This window comes from Paroedura picta, chromosome 5, assembly GCF_049243985.1.
Source record: "Paroedura picta isolate Pp20150507F chromosome 5, Ppicta_v3.0, whole genome shotgun sequence".
Taxonomy (NCBI): Eukaryota; Metazoa; Chordata; class Lepidosauria; order Squamata; family Gekkonidae; genus Paroedura; species Paroedura picta.
The window spans coordinates 88,378,342-88,397,515 of record NC_135373.1 but is presented as its reverse complement, the minus strand read 5'-3'; the positions used below and the strand labels follow the sequence as shown (position 1 = coordinate 88,397,515).

General features: G+C 40.1%; 1 protein-coding gene across 2 annotated transcripts in view; it reads right to left on the bottom strand.

Moving 5' to 3' along the window:
* Positions 1–19,174, bottom strand: part of TMTC2 (transmembrane O-mannosyltransferase targeting cadherins 2) — a 240,892-nt gene that overhangs the window by 136,604 nt on the left and 85,114 nt on the right. The window contains exons 1-2 of one of the 2 annotated variants that reach the window (XM_077338950.1): positions 9,041–9,179; positions 8,913–8,949 (exon numbers count right to left, since the gene is read on the bottom strand). In XM_077338950.1, coding sequence (XP_077195065.1) covers positions 8,913–8,942 — 30 coding nt within the window. In that variant the 5' untranslated portion in view covers positions 8,943–8,949; positions 9,041–9,179. Of the gene's footprint in view, positions 1–8,912; positions 9,484–19,174 lie in introns of those variants that run through there. The other variant, XM_077338949.1, reaches the window with a different exon arrangement.

Sequence of the window (19,174 nt, the reverse complement as noted above, 5' to 3'; positions counted from 1 at the left end):
AGAATTTCTGCATAACCTACTCTTCAAAATACTGTGCTAACTCCCAATTAATGGCCTATTATAATGAGCAGCGCTTGTCCAGGCATAAACAAGATTATTGCCAAAGCATCCATTTAAAATTATAGCACAAAATGTCTTAATACTTTGAATGCATTTCAAATCAGGTAATTGTTCTTGTAAGCACTCCTCGCTGTATGCTATTAGCATACACTATGGCTGTACAAAGCTATCTAAAGTCTCACAATATATGATAATTTCTATGACAAGTGCAGGGAGATGAGGCTTTTGAGCATTCAATTCTGCCTGGTATGGAAGTGAGAAAGTATTCAGCCATCCTGGGACTCCAACCCAATCATGCTATATTTCTTCCTCATCCCTCCCTCTTTCTGTTTTCTGTCAGCACAACCAGGAAGCCAATTTTTAGGGTTTGCCCTGCCTGTGGCTGAAGCCCCTCTGTAACTTTGCTACTTAAAGGCATAAAACCTCATTTGTGTCTCTCTCTTTTCATACTTACTAACAAGGGGACCAACATGGTTTGTTGAATACTTTAGGGGAATAGGGATTAACTACTGCCCTCTCCTTTCTGTTCCTGGTATGCAGGGAGATCAGACTTAATGCATTAAAATGAATGAAGGTTAACAAGAAATAAAAATTACACATTGCATTTAAAACGCAACAGACTGAGCATGTTTTTAAAAGGTGATAAAAGGCTACTCTTTAATCCCTAACTCCATACATACACCTCAGATACCTCCAAGTATTTATAAATTATCCATTATAATGGCTTAGATATCATGATATCTAAGGGTTTTCTGGTGATCTCAGGAACTACCCCACAGTCAAGATATTTTCTTATTCTTTGGTGAGCTCAGAGGTATCGTCCCCTCCACTCTTCACTTTCGCCTCTTAAAGCTCTAAATTCTGACTCTATGCCTGCACAAAACAAAGCTGTACTTACCTGTAATTATTGTTCATTCAGGTGCTATGCATGATCAGGCTTCCAGAGGGTGCTGCCAAAAATTTGTTCCCACTCAGGGACCACATACTACCCCACAGTAACACTCCCTAACCTCAGTTTCTCTAGTGCCATTGAACCTAGAGCATACAGTGGGGCAGGAGGGAAGGTATGTATGCCTGCACAGAAGACAATTGATAAACAATACAGATAAGTGCATCTTTTTCTCATCTATTTTCTATGCAGTCCCACAACAGGATTCTAGCAAGTTTCTCACAAGGTGATGGGGCATGCTCTCCTCACTTGAACAGCAAATTAAGAACTGGCTTTCCCATTGAGCCTCAAATCTTGCCTGCAGATCCAAAGTGTAGTGATGTAAAAATCTGTCTGCTAATGACTAAGTGACAGCTCTGCAGATCTCCTCAAATGCACTCTATCCAGGAAAGCTGCTGAAGAAGCCATTGTCCAAGTGGGATGGGCATGAGTGTTTGATGGGCATGATAATTTGAGTGTGATCATAACACTCTCTAAAGGCCATAACCATCCATCAGGACAAGGTCTGAAATAATGCTCTGTTAACCTTTTTTTAGGGTCACTAAAACAACTATCCTTGTGAGAACCCTGAAACTCAGGGTTCTCTTGATGTAAAATAATAATTCCCTTCTAACATCTAAAGAATGCAATGAGCATTAATTCTTAAAATTCAATGAAGTTAAAAAAAAGAAAAGAAAAATGGGCCTGGAAACTACCTTAGAAAAAAGCCTAAGTCTAGGGTTAAGGATCATCCTTTCAGGAGAGAATTTCAGCAGGGAATCTGTCTGAAGAGCTGCTCACTCACTCACCCTCTTTGCTGAGGTAACAGCCACTAAGAAACACACCTTCATAGAAAGTTCTGCCAAAGAGCATACAGCAAAGGACTCAAAAGGCTTGAGCATTAACTGTGCTAACACAACAAAGATTCACAGATCTTGGAGTAGGCAATGACTATCTAATTACTTAAGAAACCTCTTAGACAATATCCCATGCAAGGGTAGCATCCTGACATGGACCCCCATTCTTATTTAAGTAAAACATTGTAACTGGTTTGTTTGGACAAAAATTGATCATTTCCACAGGATATCTGAGAAACCACTAAGGGCATGCTTGCAATTCTAAATTTGGTGAGGCCGACTGACCCATAACATCTACAGGTCCTCCTCCTCCCCCCCAGACTGAGGGATCAAACCTACTGAGGGAGTGTCAAACTTATTGTTGAAATACTGTTCTAGTTGGTATGTTATTGTTATATCGTTATATTGATTTTGATAGTGTTCTATGTAAATATTCCAAAATGTTTTATGTAAACCGCCCAGAGCCATAGGGAAGGGCGGTATAAAAATCTAAATCTGAATAAATAAAATAAAAGCAAAATTAATGTGCAGCAGCTTCTCATCTTCTAACCAATTATCCCAGCCAACAATCTCTCACAGTGGGTGCCCCAGCCCAAGAGTAACATGGCTGTAGTAAGTTCAACCTCATGTTCAGAAACTGTGAAAGGAATTCCCCCAGGATAAATTATCTACAGAACACCACCATAATAAAGAACATATGACAGGTCTAGAAATAAAAAAAATCTGTGCCTTAAGGCATGAACCCCAATTCTATAATAAGATAGAAACCAAAGCTACAGGGGTCAATCTGTAATCTAGCCATAGGCAGAACTGCTGTGGTAGAAGCCATTTATCCCAAAAGACACAGTATTTTCAGAACCAATTGGAACCTATTACATCTGAACTGTATAACCAAGGCAAAGACAGTCTGTACCTTTTAGGAGGTAGAAACTCTTTCCCATTAAGGAATCCTGCACAGTTCCAATAAATGTTACCCTCTGGATGGGACTAATTATGATTTATCTCAGTTCAAAAAGAATCTAATTTTTGACAGTGTCAAAAAATGGGTACTATGAACCAGCAATTGATCCTTGGATTCTACTACCAGTAACCAATAATTTGGAGAACAGAATATATGGCAACCCTGCATACAGAGGTAAGCAATTTTTGTTTTTATATTCCATCAAGTCATATCCAACTCACGGTGACTTTATGAACAAAGGCCCATCATCCAATCTATGTGTAGTCACTTATTTAAGTTTTTGTAAGGTCAGTCCATTTAACCAGAGCTAAATACTTTGAGTGCAGTAGTACTTAAAAACTTGCTCCTCACATGAAAAACATAAGAACTTGTAATGTTGACGGTAGATTTAAATACATAAATAGGCATCCGTCAAATCAGTAATGATTAACGAACAATTATATTTTAGTATTTGAAAAATAGAAGGAATGGACAGCATACAAAATTTATTTATTTATTCTTTACCCACAAAGAACAGACAGAGATCATGTTCATCAGTTTGGGTCATCTTCACCCCGCATCAGGAGCATTTCTTGAAAAGGGCCTCCTAAGTCATGGAAGAGACTCATAAGCCAACTTAGCTTCAACAAACCTAGAAGAAATCCTCTCAACTATAGTTGGAGACTCCTTCGGTGTTAAAAGAGGAACTTGGGAGGGGGCTGCTGTGCAATTATGTGTCCCTGAGGGGGAACAAACTTCTGGTTCTGGTGTGTGGTGCCTCCTGGAGGCTTTAAACTGTAAGAGCTATCTGATAGGAGAGGAACTGCACAGAAGATTAATGATGAACATATATTATTGACTGGAGGTGCAAATTCTGGGATATAACCACATCATGAAAAAAGAAGTGGCTACTTAAAATCTGTAGAAAATAGGTACGGTATGTTTGATTAATACTTATTCCCTGAAAATCTGCATTTCAGAATTTGAACATCAGTCTTCAAAAAGACATCATTTTCCTTATTACTATTTTGTGTGATAGTAATCTACTGAGGAGGAAATATATAAGAATGCTGTGAGAAGTCCACCACTACCCTCCAGGTCAAATGCAGCTGAGAAAAAATATATATATGCTGGCAAACATCAAAATGACAAACACAAGAGCTAGCATCATCTGCAGAGATCTCCATGAAAACTTACATTTTACCTTATGCCTCGGAGAAAGTCTAAGGTACACTTAAATGTGTCTTTCATTCATGTTGTATAAATGAAACTTGTGACATGCCATTCAGAATCAACATCTAAGAGAAGCAGAAAATCTAACTTTTCACAGCAACCTGAAATTTTATGCTTTCCTATATCCACTAGTTTCAATTATTATTTCATGAAAAATACCATGATCAGAAATTCTTGTTGCATTAGAGGAAGATTAAGGAAGACTAGCTCATAGATAATCATGTCTCAAACCCTTTCTATTCTTCCAGTTTCTATGCATTCAATGACTTCTATGAAAGATTACAGTGGACAAGGGGAGGAGGGAATTAGAAATGGAGCAGAGAACATCTAAGCACATGACATCATCATAATGGCCAAATTGTGGGTTGATCATTACATAATATATTGACTGTAAAAAGATATTATTGAATCAGTCATGTACACAGAACATTAAGGACTTGTTCAGAACTACATATCATAACTATGTTAATAATTAAATGGTGGTAGGGTTGCCAGATGGAAGCAGGATGGCAGTGAGGGAATTTGGGGTTGTGGTCTGGAGCTCCCTGAAGCGCTGATTTCACACAGAAATTATGTCAGCACATCAGAAGCAACACTCTGATTTGGGGGTAGAGTTTTACCCCCAAACCAATGCCGGCACTATGCCTTGCACTTACTCCCTCCCCCCCATCTGAAACTTACAGCCTGTTGGAAGTGGCATGGCACATTCAGGGTATAATCAATGAAGTAGTCCTTCAGATACATTGGGCCCAGACTGCATATAACCTTGAAGGTTAATAAAGGTAAAAGTAAAGGTATCCCCTGTGCAAGCACCGAGTCATGTCTGACCCTTGGGGTGACGCCCTCTAGCGTTTTCATGGCAGACTCAATACGGGGTGGTTTGCCAGTGCCTTCCCCAGTCATTACCGTTTACCCCCCAGCAAGCAGGGTACTCATTTTACCGACCTCGGAAGGATGGAAGGCTGAGTCAACCTTGAGCCGGCTGCTGGGATCGAACTCCCAGCCTCATGGGCAAAGCTTTCAGGCGGCTGCCTTATCACTCTGCGCCACAAGAGGCTCTTTTGAAGGTTAATACCAACACCTTAAACCAGATCCAGAATTCAACAGGAAGCCAGTGCAATTGCCTCAAGGCTGGCCTAACATGGAACCCCCAAGGTGTTCTTCTGAGGACTTATGCTGCTACATTCTGGATCAGGTGCAATTTCTGGATCAGAGTAAAGGGTAGGCCTGTGTACAGTGAGTTACAGAAGTCTAACTTGGAGGTGACTTGTCACATGGATCACTCTGGCCAGGTGTTCCAGGGCCAGGTAGGGTGCTAGTAGCTTCATCTGGTGAAGATGGACAAACGTTATTTGAGCTACCTTCATGACCTGCACCTTCATTGAAAGGGAGACATGAGGGATCATGCCCAGGTTCGTAGCAAATTTTACAGCCATCAACTGCACGCTGTTGAGGTAGGTCAGTAGCACTTCCTCGCCCAACCTTTTCCTACCTATACCAAGGACTTCCATCTTTTGTGGCTCTGTTTTAAGTGCCACCCACCATCACATGCATCTGCTTCCCACACACACACCAGAAATTTGCAGAGCTGCAAACATCAGCTCTGCGAGTTTCAGGTGGGGGAGAGGGAGCAAGCATGTATGATGGTGGTGGTTTGTGCCTCAACAGGTTTCAGGCATAAGTGATGCCAGGGCATGCAACAATGGTGGACAGAGCCGCAAACACACCCTGAGGTGGGTATGTTAAGTAGATACTATTCTTGATTTCTTTTCTAATTTCTCAACAAAATGTACGTTCCCTAGAAATCCTTGCTCTCCCTCCCAAAGAAATATTCTTAACAATGAATACTTTAATCAGAAAGAATCCAGATTTCTGCATGGTTTGTTTCTAATACTGAACATTTCACAGTAATGTATTTTTAATTAAGATTTTTTTTTTGTCAGTGGAACATGCAAGAGTCATTTCTAATCCAAGAGTTAAAAAAAAGAAGACAGAGAGAGAGAGAGGGAATTTTGTACTGCCTTTCCTTACATTGTGGTCAATGACGTAAATAAATAACCTAATCTCTAATCTCTCTGCCTTTCCTTATTAGATACACACTTTTCTTGGATGCTTTAGGATGCTTAGGGCTGATCCTGCGTTGAGCAGGGGGTTGGACTAGATGGCCTGTATGGCCCCTTCCAACTCTATGATTCAATGATTCTATGATTCTCTTAATTGTAGCCATGACATCTATACCATTAACCAAGGATAAAGCTGATCAGGTAAGTTTTGAAAACAAATATTAGAAACTTGGTTAAAACATCTGTTAACCATGTTAATGTAAGTAAGGATAGGGAGCATGAAAGAGGAGTTAGAATATGAGCCTACTTCTAATTATTAAACCATGGTTAAGAGACCAGAAATTTTGCAGTTGCCTCTTGAAGCTTCAGTGTCTAATTTCTGAATATATCTTTCTGTTCTTCCATACTTGTTATATCCACTTGTCTAAATTTTGGTTCAAGTGACTTCTGAATAGGACTCTGCCACCCACACTAACTCACAAGTGAGGTCTACTCTTTATAAAGGTTAAATAAGAATGGAACAGTCCCGAGCAGACATGTGACCTACCTACTAACCACTGCAGTTACATGGTTTGTTTCTAAATAGCACCTGTTATTCTCTGGAAGAAAGGAGGCTGTGGGGCATAAATAAATGCAAATATTTGTTCAGACTTTCACACGTTTATAATGAGATATAAATAGTGGAGAAATTAATGTTCAGCTGAATAACCCCAAATGGAAGGAACTCCGCATGGGAGTGAGCAGTTGTGCTTGCAACCTTTTATTTAGCCCTTCAAAGTATAAAAAATCCACAGTGCACACAAATGCCATGTTTAACAGTTTAGTGCACTTGTGCGTGCACATTTGTCCCCAAACACTTATGGCTGGATAGGGGAACTGGCAAAAGGTCAGGCCACATTCTAAATCCAACAATCACTTACTATGTAGCGGGTTGTTAGGAACTAATTTTTGCTAGGAAGCACTCATTTTCTAATTATGATTACAAAGAGCTGCACTGAATGCTGCAAAGGGATCCTTATGAACTCAGCAGTTTCTACCAATAGCATCTCCAATAAAGACTGGGAAAAAATCCACATAGGGACCCTTAAAAATACTCACTGAAAAGAATTTCCACATTCTGCCCAGGGGGATGTAACTTTAATTGCTACTGTAGTGTGAATTTTATATTAAAGTAAAAAGAACAGATGGTAGCCAGGTACTGCAGCAGTTAGGATGCTAGGAGAGGGCCTGGACCTAGAAGACCAGAGTTCAAATGATACTTAGCCATGAAGTTCACTGGAGGAACCGAGCCAGTTATTCTTTCTCTCCTGGCCTAACCTACCTATAATGGTTGCTGTGATGACAAAATGGGTAGAGGAAGAACTATGCTCATGACTCAAAGCAGCTTGGGCAAAGGCTCTAAAAATATATGGACAGAAATTCATTGTATAGAAAGGTGAAAGTAAATGTACAGTACCTAAGCTCATTGACTTCAGTAAAAGAAAGTCATCCTGCTCATGCCACCTAGCATATTTCCTCAAGGACAAAGACTAACTGGAACTCTTTCTAAGCATCTGGGTAGGTAAATTATTCTACACCGAGCTCCTAACTGCTACTGCAGAATTTTAGAATCAGATCACAGATTTAAGATTTAAGGAGGCATTTTAAAGGACATTATTTTGATATGACGTTCCACAATAATTCAGGTTTGTTTCATTTAAAGACAAAATAGATGGTGACCATTAGCCATACCATTCTTGACACAGTATGCTTCAGCTTGTATTCAGACTAGTGTTTTCATAAATTAAACAAGAGAAGAAATGATTTCTTGAGTTTGTGAAGTTTTTCTTCTCCTCAAAACATTCATACAAATTTATCTGCTAGCAATATATGTGGCATACATTCCGCTCTATTAACAATGATTTGCATATATTATTTATATTTACACACAATGGTTTGTGTATATATTTATATGACAATGCTAATTTATCACATATCCAATAAAATATAATGTTAATGCTTTTTAGAACTAAAATATTATGATGCAGTCTGCCCCCATTTGAAAAAAAACAAGTGGGGAAAGGAGGAAAGATTTCAGCTTTGTAGGCTAACTGGACAGAATCCTACAAAGTTGATTAAGGCTGTGTTCTTAGATTGTGATTTACAACTGCAGAGGAATTAATTTTCTGAATTTGCATAATTTCACTCATTACAGCTTCTTCAAAACTCATTCCTTTACTGAACTTTTTCTTTGCTTATTGTGATGGTATAATTTATGAATGAAGGTTCAGAAGAAAGAAAGATTTTATATCAATACATTTCATGATTTCTCAAAGTAATACAGGAAAACCTGAATCTGGGATAATGTTAAATGGTTTGCCTAGGCAAAGGCAAGTAAGCTTCATAAGAACTGGCCATGAGTTTATACATCAATCTCTAAGAAAGCTAGATACATTACAAAACGGGGAAAAGCTGTATCACCCAATATTGTTCAAAACACACACACACACAAAATACTTAGCATAACACAGGAGCATGCGTACAAAGCATCAACTTTATGAAAAATAAATTGAATTGGATCAATTAAATTATATTTCACTGCACGTAGTACAAATGTACAAAATTATATATGTATATATATATATATATATATAAACAATCACAAGGGCTAAAGAATCATTTAAAAAGAACTATCCTATGTTTAAGCACATAAGTACCTAAACCCAATATAAAGACAAATGTCAATTCATGTCATGTTATGTAAATACAGGAACATAAAACCCAATTCCAAACATGTTTTGGCAATAAGCCTTCCTCAGTGGCATAATTCAAGCTGAGCAGATTTTACTCACCTTGTTGATAGCAGGAATGATCTGGTGCATTTTCAGCCTGTGAAATACAAAGACATCATAAACTGCTGAAACTGCTAAAGCTGTCACACCTTGCTCCTTCCACAGCATGCTGCAGGTGGCACACACACCTGTACCCAAGAGCCAGCTCCAGGTTCCTTCTGCATAACTTCTTTTGCAGCAGTGTTTAATGTAACACATTAGGGCAAGCAGGAAAAAAAGGCAAGCTCCAATATCAGCCCTCCCCACTATGCCTGCCACTGCTTCAGTATGGATGGGATGAGAAGCAAACAGCAGGCCTGCAAGCAAGGTCCAATATCCATCACCAAACAGTATTCGGGAAAAACTTGTAAAAAGACCGGTGACTGCAGCATGTAACAGGACATTTACAAGATGGTAACTCCAAGGATCCATTTCTCCGATAGCATAGTTGAGGCGAAAAGAAAGCGTACAAAGAGGTCGATATGATTTATGGCTCCCACTGTGGGTAAGAAGAGTGCCCCAAAAGTCATTGTAGAATATTTGAGTCCACGGTGTTTCTGGAAGAAGGTCCTGGTTTGTCTTGATAGCTCGGCTGAAAGCAAACACAAAAAGAAAGAATCAAACAATGTGATGACCAGAAACGGGACTTCTCAGATAATCATTGAAATTATGGTATGTAGACAGTCATATTAAGGAATTAATACAAAGCCTAACTACTTCTTAAGATTTAAACTCTACCAGTTAGGACTATCTATGAACTTTTTGGGTCCATTAAACTAAAACACCCTTCACTGACATTCCTCCAAGTCAAAACCAGAAACAACCACTGGCAAGTTGATGGGTTATAATTAAAATGTAACAGTAAATATGAGAAACTGACATACTTGCTGAAACTAATAATTCCTAAGAAGATTCAACTAAAAGACCAACTGGCCTTTTACACACCTATTTTAATTAACATGACAGAATAATAACAATAACAATAACAATAACAATAACAATAACAGTAACAGTAACAGTAACAGTAACAGCAACAGCAACAGCAACAGCAACAGCAACCGCAACAGCAACAACAATAATAATACAAGACACCATCATATCTATACACATTTGGAAATTGGAACAATTCCAAATTAGATGCATTCACATCTAATCAGTTAGGTTTATTAATAAACAGAAACAAGCATGATTTAAGTAATTTTATGTATTCGGACTTGGAAAAAAGAATTCTAACAAAGTATCTAACTCTCTGATACCAATTATATGGGGTGAGGGGGCCAGGCCAGGGCTTGGAAGCAGGGCCAATTCCTGCTTGTGCACAATGTCGGCACAAGGCCTGCCCCCTCTTAGCCCTGGCCCACTTTAGGGCCTCCAACGTCCTGCGGTAAGGGAACACTGATTTTTTTTCATTCCTTTTTTGTTGTGGCCACCATTGGCAGCCATGCCAGGCCAGATCCATGCATATAGGGAAGGTCCAGCTCCTCCCCCACTGACAGTGTCCCAGCAGGGACAGAAAATGCCCTGTTCAGCTTTGCGGTGGTGTGGAAATGAATGAGGCATTTTTTAAAATGTCCATGAAGGTGGGATTACATCGTCATGCAATCCTACACTCGTGGAAGTAAACTCCCTGTTCCATGCCACCACAACAAAGTACAGCAGAATCTTTCCATACTGAAGTTGTATATGACATGCACAACTCTGGTGCAGACCGTGTGCATTGGGGGAATTAGTCTGCCATTCATACATGGAAAGCGGGTGGAGCATGAAAGTGGCAGCAGCCTGGTGTGGCCACTGCTGTGCATAATCAGTATGAGTAATGCCTAAGTCGTTGCAGCAAAATGTCCTAAATGTATATGAACACATAGTAGCTGAAGAAGTGTACATGTACACAAAAGTTTATACACAGACTAAAACTTTGTTGGTCTTTAAGGTGCCACAGGACTCAAAAACACTGTTCTGCTGCTATCCATCTGAATATCTTTCAGCTTAGTTACTGAGAAAGTGTACAGTTATGTTCTGAGGTGCTACAAGAATTTCACTATAACCCAGTTAGAGTAGCTCTTCTTGTGTTCAACATTCCTACTCCTCAGTAAATGGTGGCAGCTATTTGAGGGGTGACGGTAGAGGAGAGAGGACTTAAACCCCACAGTAAACCTAGAGTAACTAGATGACTGGCAAAGGAAGGGAAACTCCTGAGAAAAATCTATTAATATCTATGCTGGAAAAAGCATCATCATGAGTGCTGAAAAGCTTCTTCTACATTAGCTCAGAAATCCTTAAAACAAATGTGAAGTGTGCAAATATTACCAAACAGATAAACAGGTGAAGCCACATTACTTTCAATGCTACAACAACAGAGAGAGCTTTCTGGAAAACTGGGGAGATAATTTTGGGTTTCAATCATGTTCAAGAAAGAGAACAACCTTGTTTGAATTAGGTTGGAGAAACTGGCTTTGCAAGAGCAGGTAACAATGGGGGCTCCAGTTATTTTTACTGGGTTATTCCCTTCAGAACCTCTCAAATAATCTAGTCCATAATAAATGGAAAGTTGTTTTATTAGAAATATTTTAAAGGAAACTTACACACATACATACCATAGGTTCCTGAAACTTATACACAAGACATTTAACTAAGGAAAGACAGAGTTGAACAGGAATAGTTTTAAGGAAGCAGCGGAAACTATGGTTACCATCATGACCTACAGAGGGAAGAACTGCAGATCCAATGAAGTGACCAGCATTCAGAGAAGGAAAAGGAGTAGCCTATACAAAATCAGGTGGAGTCTGTAGGATGTTCAAAGAATACATACACAAAGACTCATGCTTGGTGTTTTGCTTTTATGGAAAAGTTATAACCTCAGGCTATGGCTGATGTGATAGCACCTGAAACACTTCACTGGATGAGATTTCTTTCTGTATGATAAAGAAACTAGACAGCATGTGACAGGCTGGAATGAAGACAATACCCAGGCTGGATCCTTGGATGTTTCCTAGGAACCAAACAATAACTATGACTGCTCAATCAGGGGTAGAACCACAGATGTTAATATGTCTTGATTACCCCTAGATTTCAGGACATGAGACTTCTAAGGTGGGGAAGACTATTAGTGATTGCAAATTTAATTATGCGGGTATAAAGGTAAGGAGAGATTGGGAGTTGATGGGATTAGAAGAACCGAGAGCCTGTTGTCCCAAATATGAATTCCTTTATTGGGTGGGAAGAGAAGTCCATTAGTGCAGTGGTCCCCCAACCCCCAGGCTGCGGCCCAGTGATGGGCCGCACTCCCTCTTCCCAACCCCCTGCAGCGAGAAGCTCAACAGGCCGCAAGCAAATCGGCCACCAAAGCAGCCAATTAGCTTGCGGCCCGGCAAGCTTCTTGCTTCGGGAGGGGGGGGGGAAGAGAAGCTTGCTGGGCCGCAAGCTAATTCGCCTACAAAGCTGAAATCTTTCCTCCTTTCCCCACTTGTTTTTTTTTTCCCAAACGGGGCAGACTGCATCATAATATTTTAGTTCTAAAAAGCATTAAAATTGTATTTTATTGGATATGTGATAAATTAGCATTGTCATATAAATATATACACAAACCATTGTTTGTAAATATAAATAATATATGCAAATCATTGTTAATAGAGCGGAATGTATGCCACATATATTGCTAACAGATAAATTTGTATGAATGTTTGGAGAAGAAGAACTTCACAAACTCAAGAAATCATTTCTTTTCTTGTTTAATTCAGCCAAGGGAGATTTTTCTTTGATATGAATTCCAGTATCAGATATCTGTGGCATGAATTATAAAGGTAAAGGTAAAGGCAGCCGATTTGCTCGAGGCCTGCAGGGGCGGGGAGAGGGAGCCCCGGCCACCGGGATGCCAGCAGCGCAAACGCGCATGTGTGGACTTGCCACGCATGCACATTTGCGTCTGGCAGGACCACAAATGTGCATGTGCGGCAGTTTTGCGCATGCGCATTTTCGCCCCTCCAGACACAATTGCGCATGCGCGGCCAATCTGCACATGTGTGTTTGCGCCGGGGCTGCTGTGCGTGTGTGGGGCCCCAGGCTGCCCTCTCCCCCCACCCCGTCACAGCGGTCCACTGCCGCCGAAAGGTTGCGGACCGCTGCATTAGTGCACCAGCCTCTGTGATCTCAATAATCTCATATAGAGAGTCCAGGTAAGGCCTGGAAACCTAACATCTGGCTGAAGTCCATGTTTTCTGTTTGGGAACAGACCGTGAACCTTTGCATTTATATCTATTTGCCAATTAATCCAATGCTCATGTCCATCCAGACAATACACAGCAAACTAATATTTGAGATATTATGGAAGGGCATTTATGTTCATGCTGTCTATAAACTATTCCTCAAAGTGAAGAGGGATTTGGCTATTAACAACCTAGCAAAAATTAAAATAAACTCTTGGTAAGAGGTAGAATGACATGGGTCCACTAGTGGGGAGAGCAGTTGATGTGGTATGCACTCCAAGATAGGTGCTTTGAAACTTTTGCTTAAACTGTTTGCCCAGAAGTGCTTCATTTATGCTCCTAGCAGAATTAATGAGCAACAGATTCATTTCATGCAATTTGCCTCATTTCAAGATACTAATGTGATGATTTATAGGCTACAATCCAACAAGAAACATCATGAGTATTCCCACAAGGTGACATGATGGGAAAACACAGACTTATTTAAATTTCATGTTTTGCTAGATCATTTACAACTAAAATTCATTTTTTTCTGCTGAAACAAACTCTCAATGCTCTTCAAAGCTATAACGCATTATCCAGTATTTTCAGTTTAGAAATTTAACTGTATTAATGAATTGTTCTCTGCACATTTGTTTTAAAGAGTGGGGGGAGTCAGTGTTGTTTAAATTGCTGACTTTGCAAGTTATACCACTATTCTGCAAATACATGCTAATACAAAGCTCAGCAGTTTCATTGTATGAAGCACATTGCTATAATGCTTTTAGGCACATTTGCTGCTGTAGATCCCTTTTGTCTGCATATATACTGAGGTTAGGAAGAGGTCAGTAAAAATACTATTTTCAGTTTTTGCTTAGGTTGTTTATCAACTTTGTCTCCATTTGTGTTTCATTATAGTGTGATTAGGACACAACCAAGCTACAAAATCTGAGTCCCATCCATACATTTTTCCCCTCATACCCTTTATTCTAATAAGAATTCAAAATGCTCTGTTTGTGATGTCATATCCTAAAACAAAAATCTCTGGAGCAATGAGAGATCGAAGAGACAACAGGCAAAATGATCAGAAGACTCAGGGAGTATTACTGGTTCCCATAACCGGAGTACGGCTTCTGCTCTCAAGGTTCTTTAGGCTTCACTCTCAAGAAAGGCTAATCTGGTGTAACACAAGCCATTGTGGTAATGTTGTCAGAGGGGCTCAAAAATACAAGTATGAGAGTCTAGAAGGATTAGTTTCTTAATGGTTGTTACCTTAAGGCAGGGGTAGTCAAACTGCGGCCCTCCAGATGTCCATGGACTACAATTCCCAGGAGCATTCGCTGGCAGGGGCTCCTGGGAATTGTAGTCCATGGACATCTGGAGGGCCGCAGTTTGACTACCCCTGCCTTAAGCAAACCCTCCCTAGGTTGCCTTTTGCTTTTAAAATTCTAAACCAGATTCAGAGGGTCCGGAAGCAACAGGCCTTTCCATCCCCATCACTAGGATCAGTCTCATTAAGGCAGGAATTCACTGACAGAATGCAACATCAAATTATATGCAGGCTGCTGACCCCTTTGCCAGTTGGAGCACAGTACACTTGCTTTCCCTATGGGAAAAGCAGGACAGTAACAAGCAGGAAGGAAAAAGTTCCAACCAGTTTCCTAGGGTAAAGAGAAGCACTCCTCTACAGGAAAAGATTATGGCTATTGCAGTGCTAGACACCTAGACCATAATGCACTAGGTCCTTTTCTACCCTGTTAAATGAGTAATTCCTACTGCTCTGATTTTCTACTGGGAATTCAAGCAAATAAGACATGATTCCTCAATGAAGCATCTGGCAAAAAGCTACAGAACCACTAGTTTACCAGCTCTCAGAGCAGTGGCAATTCAATTTGTAAGAATAAGAATTTGAAAATCGAACTTCTCCTGCTTGCGATGACAGCTTTCCCTTAAGTCCAGAACCTCCTGTGATTGCACTAATGATCTGTTCTCAATTTAAAATGTGTGCTATTGGTATCATTGCAGTTGGAAGCTCAGAGCATGGCAGCTGATTGGATAGCAACTACTACAACACGTTCATGATCATGGGCTAATTTCAGATCAGTTACCTTTTGAGCATAATGAGTTGCTATTGCACTAACTGTAGGGGTGCACATTTGAAGATTACTAGGCTAAAATTCCTAGTTCTACATTTGTAGTTATCCCTGATCCGGAAACTGGTGCAGAATGCAGTAGCCAAGGTTCTCATGGGAACACCTTGGAGGGCCCACATCCGACCCACACTCCAACAGCTGCACTAGCTACTAGTTGACTACCAGATCAAGTTTAAGGTTCTGGTAATCACCTTCAAGGCCATAAGCGGTCTGGGGCCTGAGTATCTGAGAACCCTCTACCTATGCTCCCCAGAGCACTGTGCTCCACCAGCACCAACAAACTGGTGATCCAAGAAAGCTCGTCTGTCATCAACCAGAACTGGGGCTTTCTTGGTCTTGGGCCCCACCTGGTGGAATAAGCTCCCAGATGACATCAGGGCCCTGTCAGAGCTAAAATAATTCCACAGGGCCTGCAAAAGGGAGCTCTTCCACCAGGTTTTTGGCCAGGGCAAGTGAGCAAGACACTAACCACCAACCCAGGGGCTCTCCACCATTCACGGCACTAACAGAAAAAAACAGAATCACAGTGCAGAAAAGCTGAGTCACCAATTGTTGAATGTTAAATTATGAACTGTGTTATCCAGTAAAAGTTCTTATTGTTAAAGATGTTATTATATATCTAAGTCAAGATGTTTATTGTATTGCATTGTAATATGAAAGTTCCTAATGTGAGCCACCCTGAGCCAAAAGGGAGGGTGTTATATAATTAAAATGTAATATAAATAAATTCAACTTAGAATTCAATTAACATAAACACAGTCCCATTTGTGAGTAAAACTGGTAAAACATGCAAGGTTAGACTACAAGAGTACTAAGTCATTTAGTTTCCCTACAGTGAACATCCTGGTAAGAACTGGACAACCAAGGGAATAAATTCTTTTGTAATACTTTTTTACCAGATGAACTATCTTCCTTACAGATGCAGAGGGACATAGCTGGCTGAAGAATTTTTAGGATTTTCCTTTGGACAAATGAAGTTTTATGTAGCCTCCATATTTATTTATTTATTTATTTATTATTTATTTTAAAACAATCATTAGCTATCTTCCTTACAGAGCTCAAGGTGACATATTTTACATATTATATATGTAATATTATATATATTATATATTATATATGTAATATATATATATTACATATTATATATATCATAAAAATTAGCATTCTAAAATCACAACTCAGGACTGGTTGTGAATTTAACCAAATACAGTCAATAAAGGAGAAAACAGTCCTTCAGATATCCCAGTCTCCGGGCATTCAGGTTTTGAAGGAACTGGGGTCAGGAGTGTATCAGTAGCCTTTGTAATTACTGTAATATCATGGTCCCATTATGGCCCTGACCAACAGTATAACTGCAGCATTCTGCATTAGGTGGCAATTAGAATCATAGAGTTGAAAGGGATCTCCAAGGATGCAGGAAATGGTCACAAGAGCCAAACACTTAAACAACCGCTTCTGGCCACGGACTTACAATCTGCCTAAGTTCACAGAATTAGCATTTCTGTGAGGTGATTATCTAGCCTCTCCTTGAAAACTTCCACAGGAGAACCTGCCAATGGAAGCCCATTGAGGAACTGTTCTGTCAGGAAAGGGATGAAGGATGACCGGGAAACTACAGACCAGTGAGTCTGACCTCTGTTGTGGGTAAGATAATGGAGCAGATATTAAAGGGAACGATCTGCAAACATATGGAGGACAATTTGGTGATCCAAGGAAGTCAGCATGAATTTGTCTCCAACAGGTCCTGTCAGACCAACCTGGTTTCTTTTTCTGACTGAGTAACAGGTTTGCTGGATCGTGGAAATTCGGTTGATGTCATTTACTTGGATTTTAGTAAAGCTTTTGATAAGGTTCCCCATGAAGTTCTGATGGATAAATTGAAGGACTGCAATCTGGATTTTCAGATAGTTAGGTGGATAGGGAATTGGTTAGAGAACCGCACTCAGAATCATTGTCAATGGTGTTTCATCAGACTGGAGGGAGGTGAGTAGCGGGGTACCTCAGGGCTCGGGGCTCAGTTTGGTACTTTTTAACATAATTATTAATGATCTAGATGAGGGGGTGGAGGGACTACTCATCAAGTTTGCAGATGACACCAAATTGGGAGGACTGGCAAATACCCCGGAAGATAGAGACAGAGTTCAACGAGATCTGAACACAATGGAAAAATGGGCAAAAATGGGCAAATGAGAACAAGATGCAATTTAATAAAGTTCTGCATCTGGGTCAGAAAAATGAAAAGCATACCTACTGGATGGGGGATACGCTTCTATGTAACACTGTGTGTGAACGAGACCTTGGGGGTACTTGTGGATTGTAAACTAAACATGAGCAGGCAGTGTGATGCAGTGGTAAAAAAGACAAATGCCATTTTGGGCTGTATCAACAGGGGCATCACATCAAAATCACAAGATGTCATAGTCCCATTGTATACGGCACTGGTCAGACCACACCTGGAGTACTGTGTGCAGTTCTGGAGGCCGCACTTCAAGAAGGACGTAGATAAAATTGAAAGGGTACAAAGGAGAGCGACGAAGATGATCTGGGGCCAAGGGACCAAGCCCTATGAAGGGACTTGGGAATGTTCAGCCTGGAGAAAAGGAGGTTGAGAGGGGACATGATACCCCTCTTCAAGTATTTGAAAGGTTGTCATTGTTCCCATTGGCTGCAGAGGAAAGGACATGCAGTAATGGGTTTAAACTACAAGTACAACGATATAGGCTAGATATCAGGAAGAAAAGTATCAGAGTAGTTCAGCAGTGGAATAGGCTTTTCCATCCCAAACCAGAGGTTGAGAATCACTGTCTTAAGGAAGACATTAATATTTCACCCACAATTTAAGACCTTCCGCTACAAGGTACCCTTTTTAATTTGCATTTTCGGATGTTTACTTTTCCATTGTTACCCAGTACTAGTGAAATGGCAAAGTTAAAGCAGCACAGGAAACTGCCTTTTAAAAATCACATGTGCTGGTTCCTGTATAGCTGCTGAAGAACACAGCTTTGACCCCTGAGGCTTTTTCAGTTCTCTGAAACACCAGCAACAACCAAAAAAGGAAAAAGAAAAGAAAAGACATGTGGGTTGGGAAGGCACTATCTGAAACTTTTGAAAGAAACCTTAGGAAATTATTTTAAAAATTAGCTGTTGCTTCCAGTTAAACATTCAGGTTTCAGGAAAATAAACATGCTGTAATATCTGGTGAAGGAAAAAAGAGAGAGGTCACAACCCTAAACCAAATACAACTTCAAATCAAAGAAATAACTTGTTTGTATTTCAGAGTAATTCATGCCAGAAAGATTATTCTTGGGAGCAGTCACCAGCAGAGCAACTGAAGCATCAGGAGTTCAGCACTGCTGTTGTCCAACTATCAGGGTGCTTGCTACACCTGCAACTTACTACTTAAAACTGTACATGTGTGATTAATCTCTTCTCCTCTTTACATCTTTTTTTTAAATCCAGGAGCAAACTCAACAAAGAACACTGGTCAAGCTTATTTCCACTTGCTAATGTAGACACTCTCTAAATAACATTTGTGCTTCTGTGAGACACTCCCAGGAACCAATTCTGGGATAAAGCAACAACTAGTGCTGTGAGTTCTCTCACCTGGCTTTTAACTCAAATAATGTATCTTCTGGGTATAGTCTACTCATTAGTCTAGACCTGCTAATGGGCACAATAAAAGGAAACTCTCTATGGGCCATCTAGTTAAGGACTGTAATCTCTACTCTCTTTGAAAGCCAACAGTGTCACAAGAAAAGTCATCTGTCAAAGTCCCAGCTTCACTGGCACTTTTATTTTCTGTCAGCCAGGGATAACATTTGCAGACTCAATAAGCAAGATTACCTTCCACATCTTAATGCCTGTCCGTTTCCCAACTCCCAGGTGAGAGTGTGCTTGCTTGTATCACTGCTAATGAGCTTTTTTAAAAAAAATATTGTGCATTACCCAA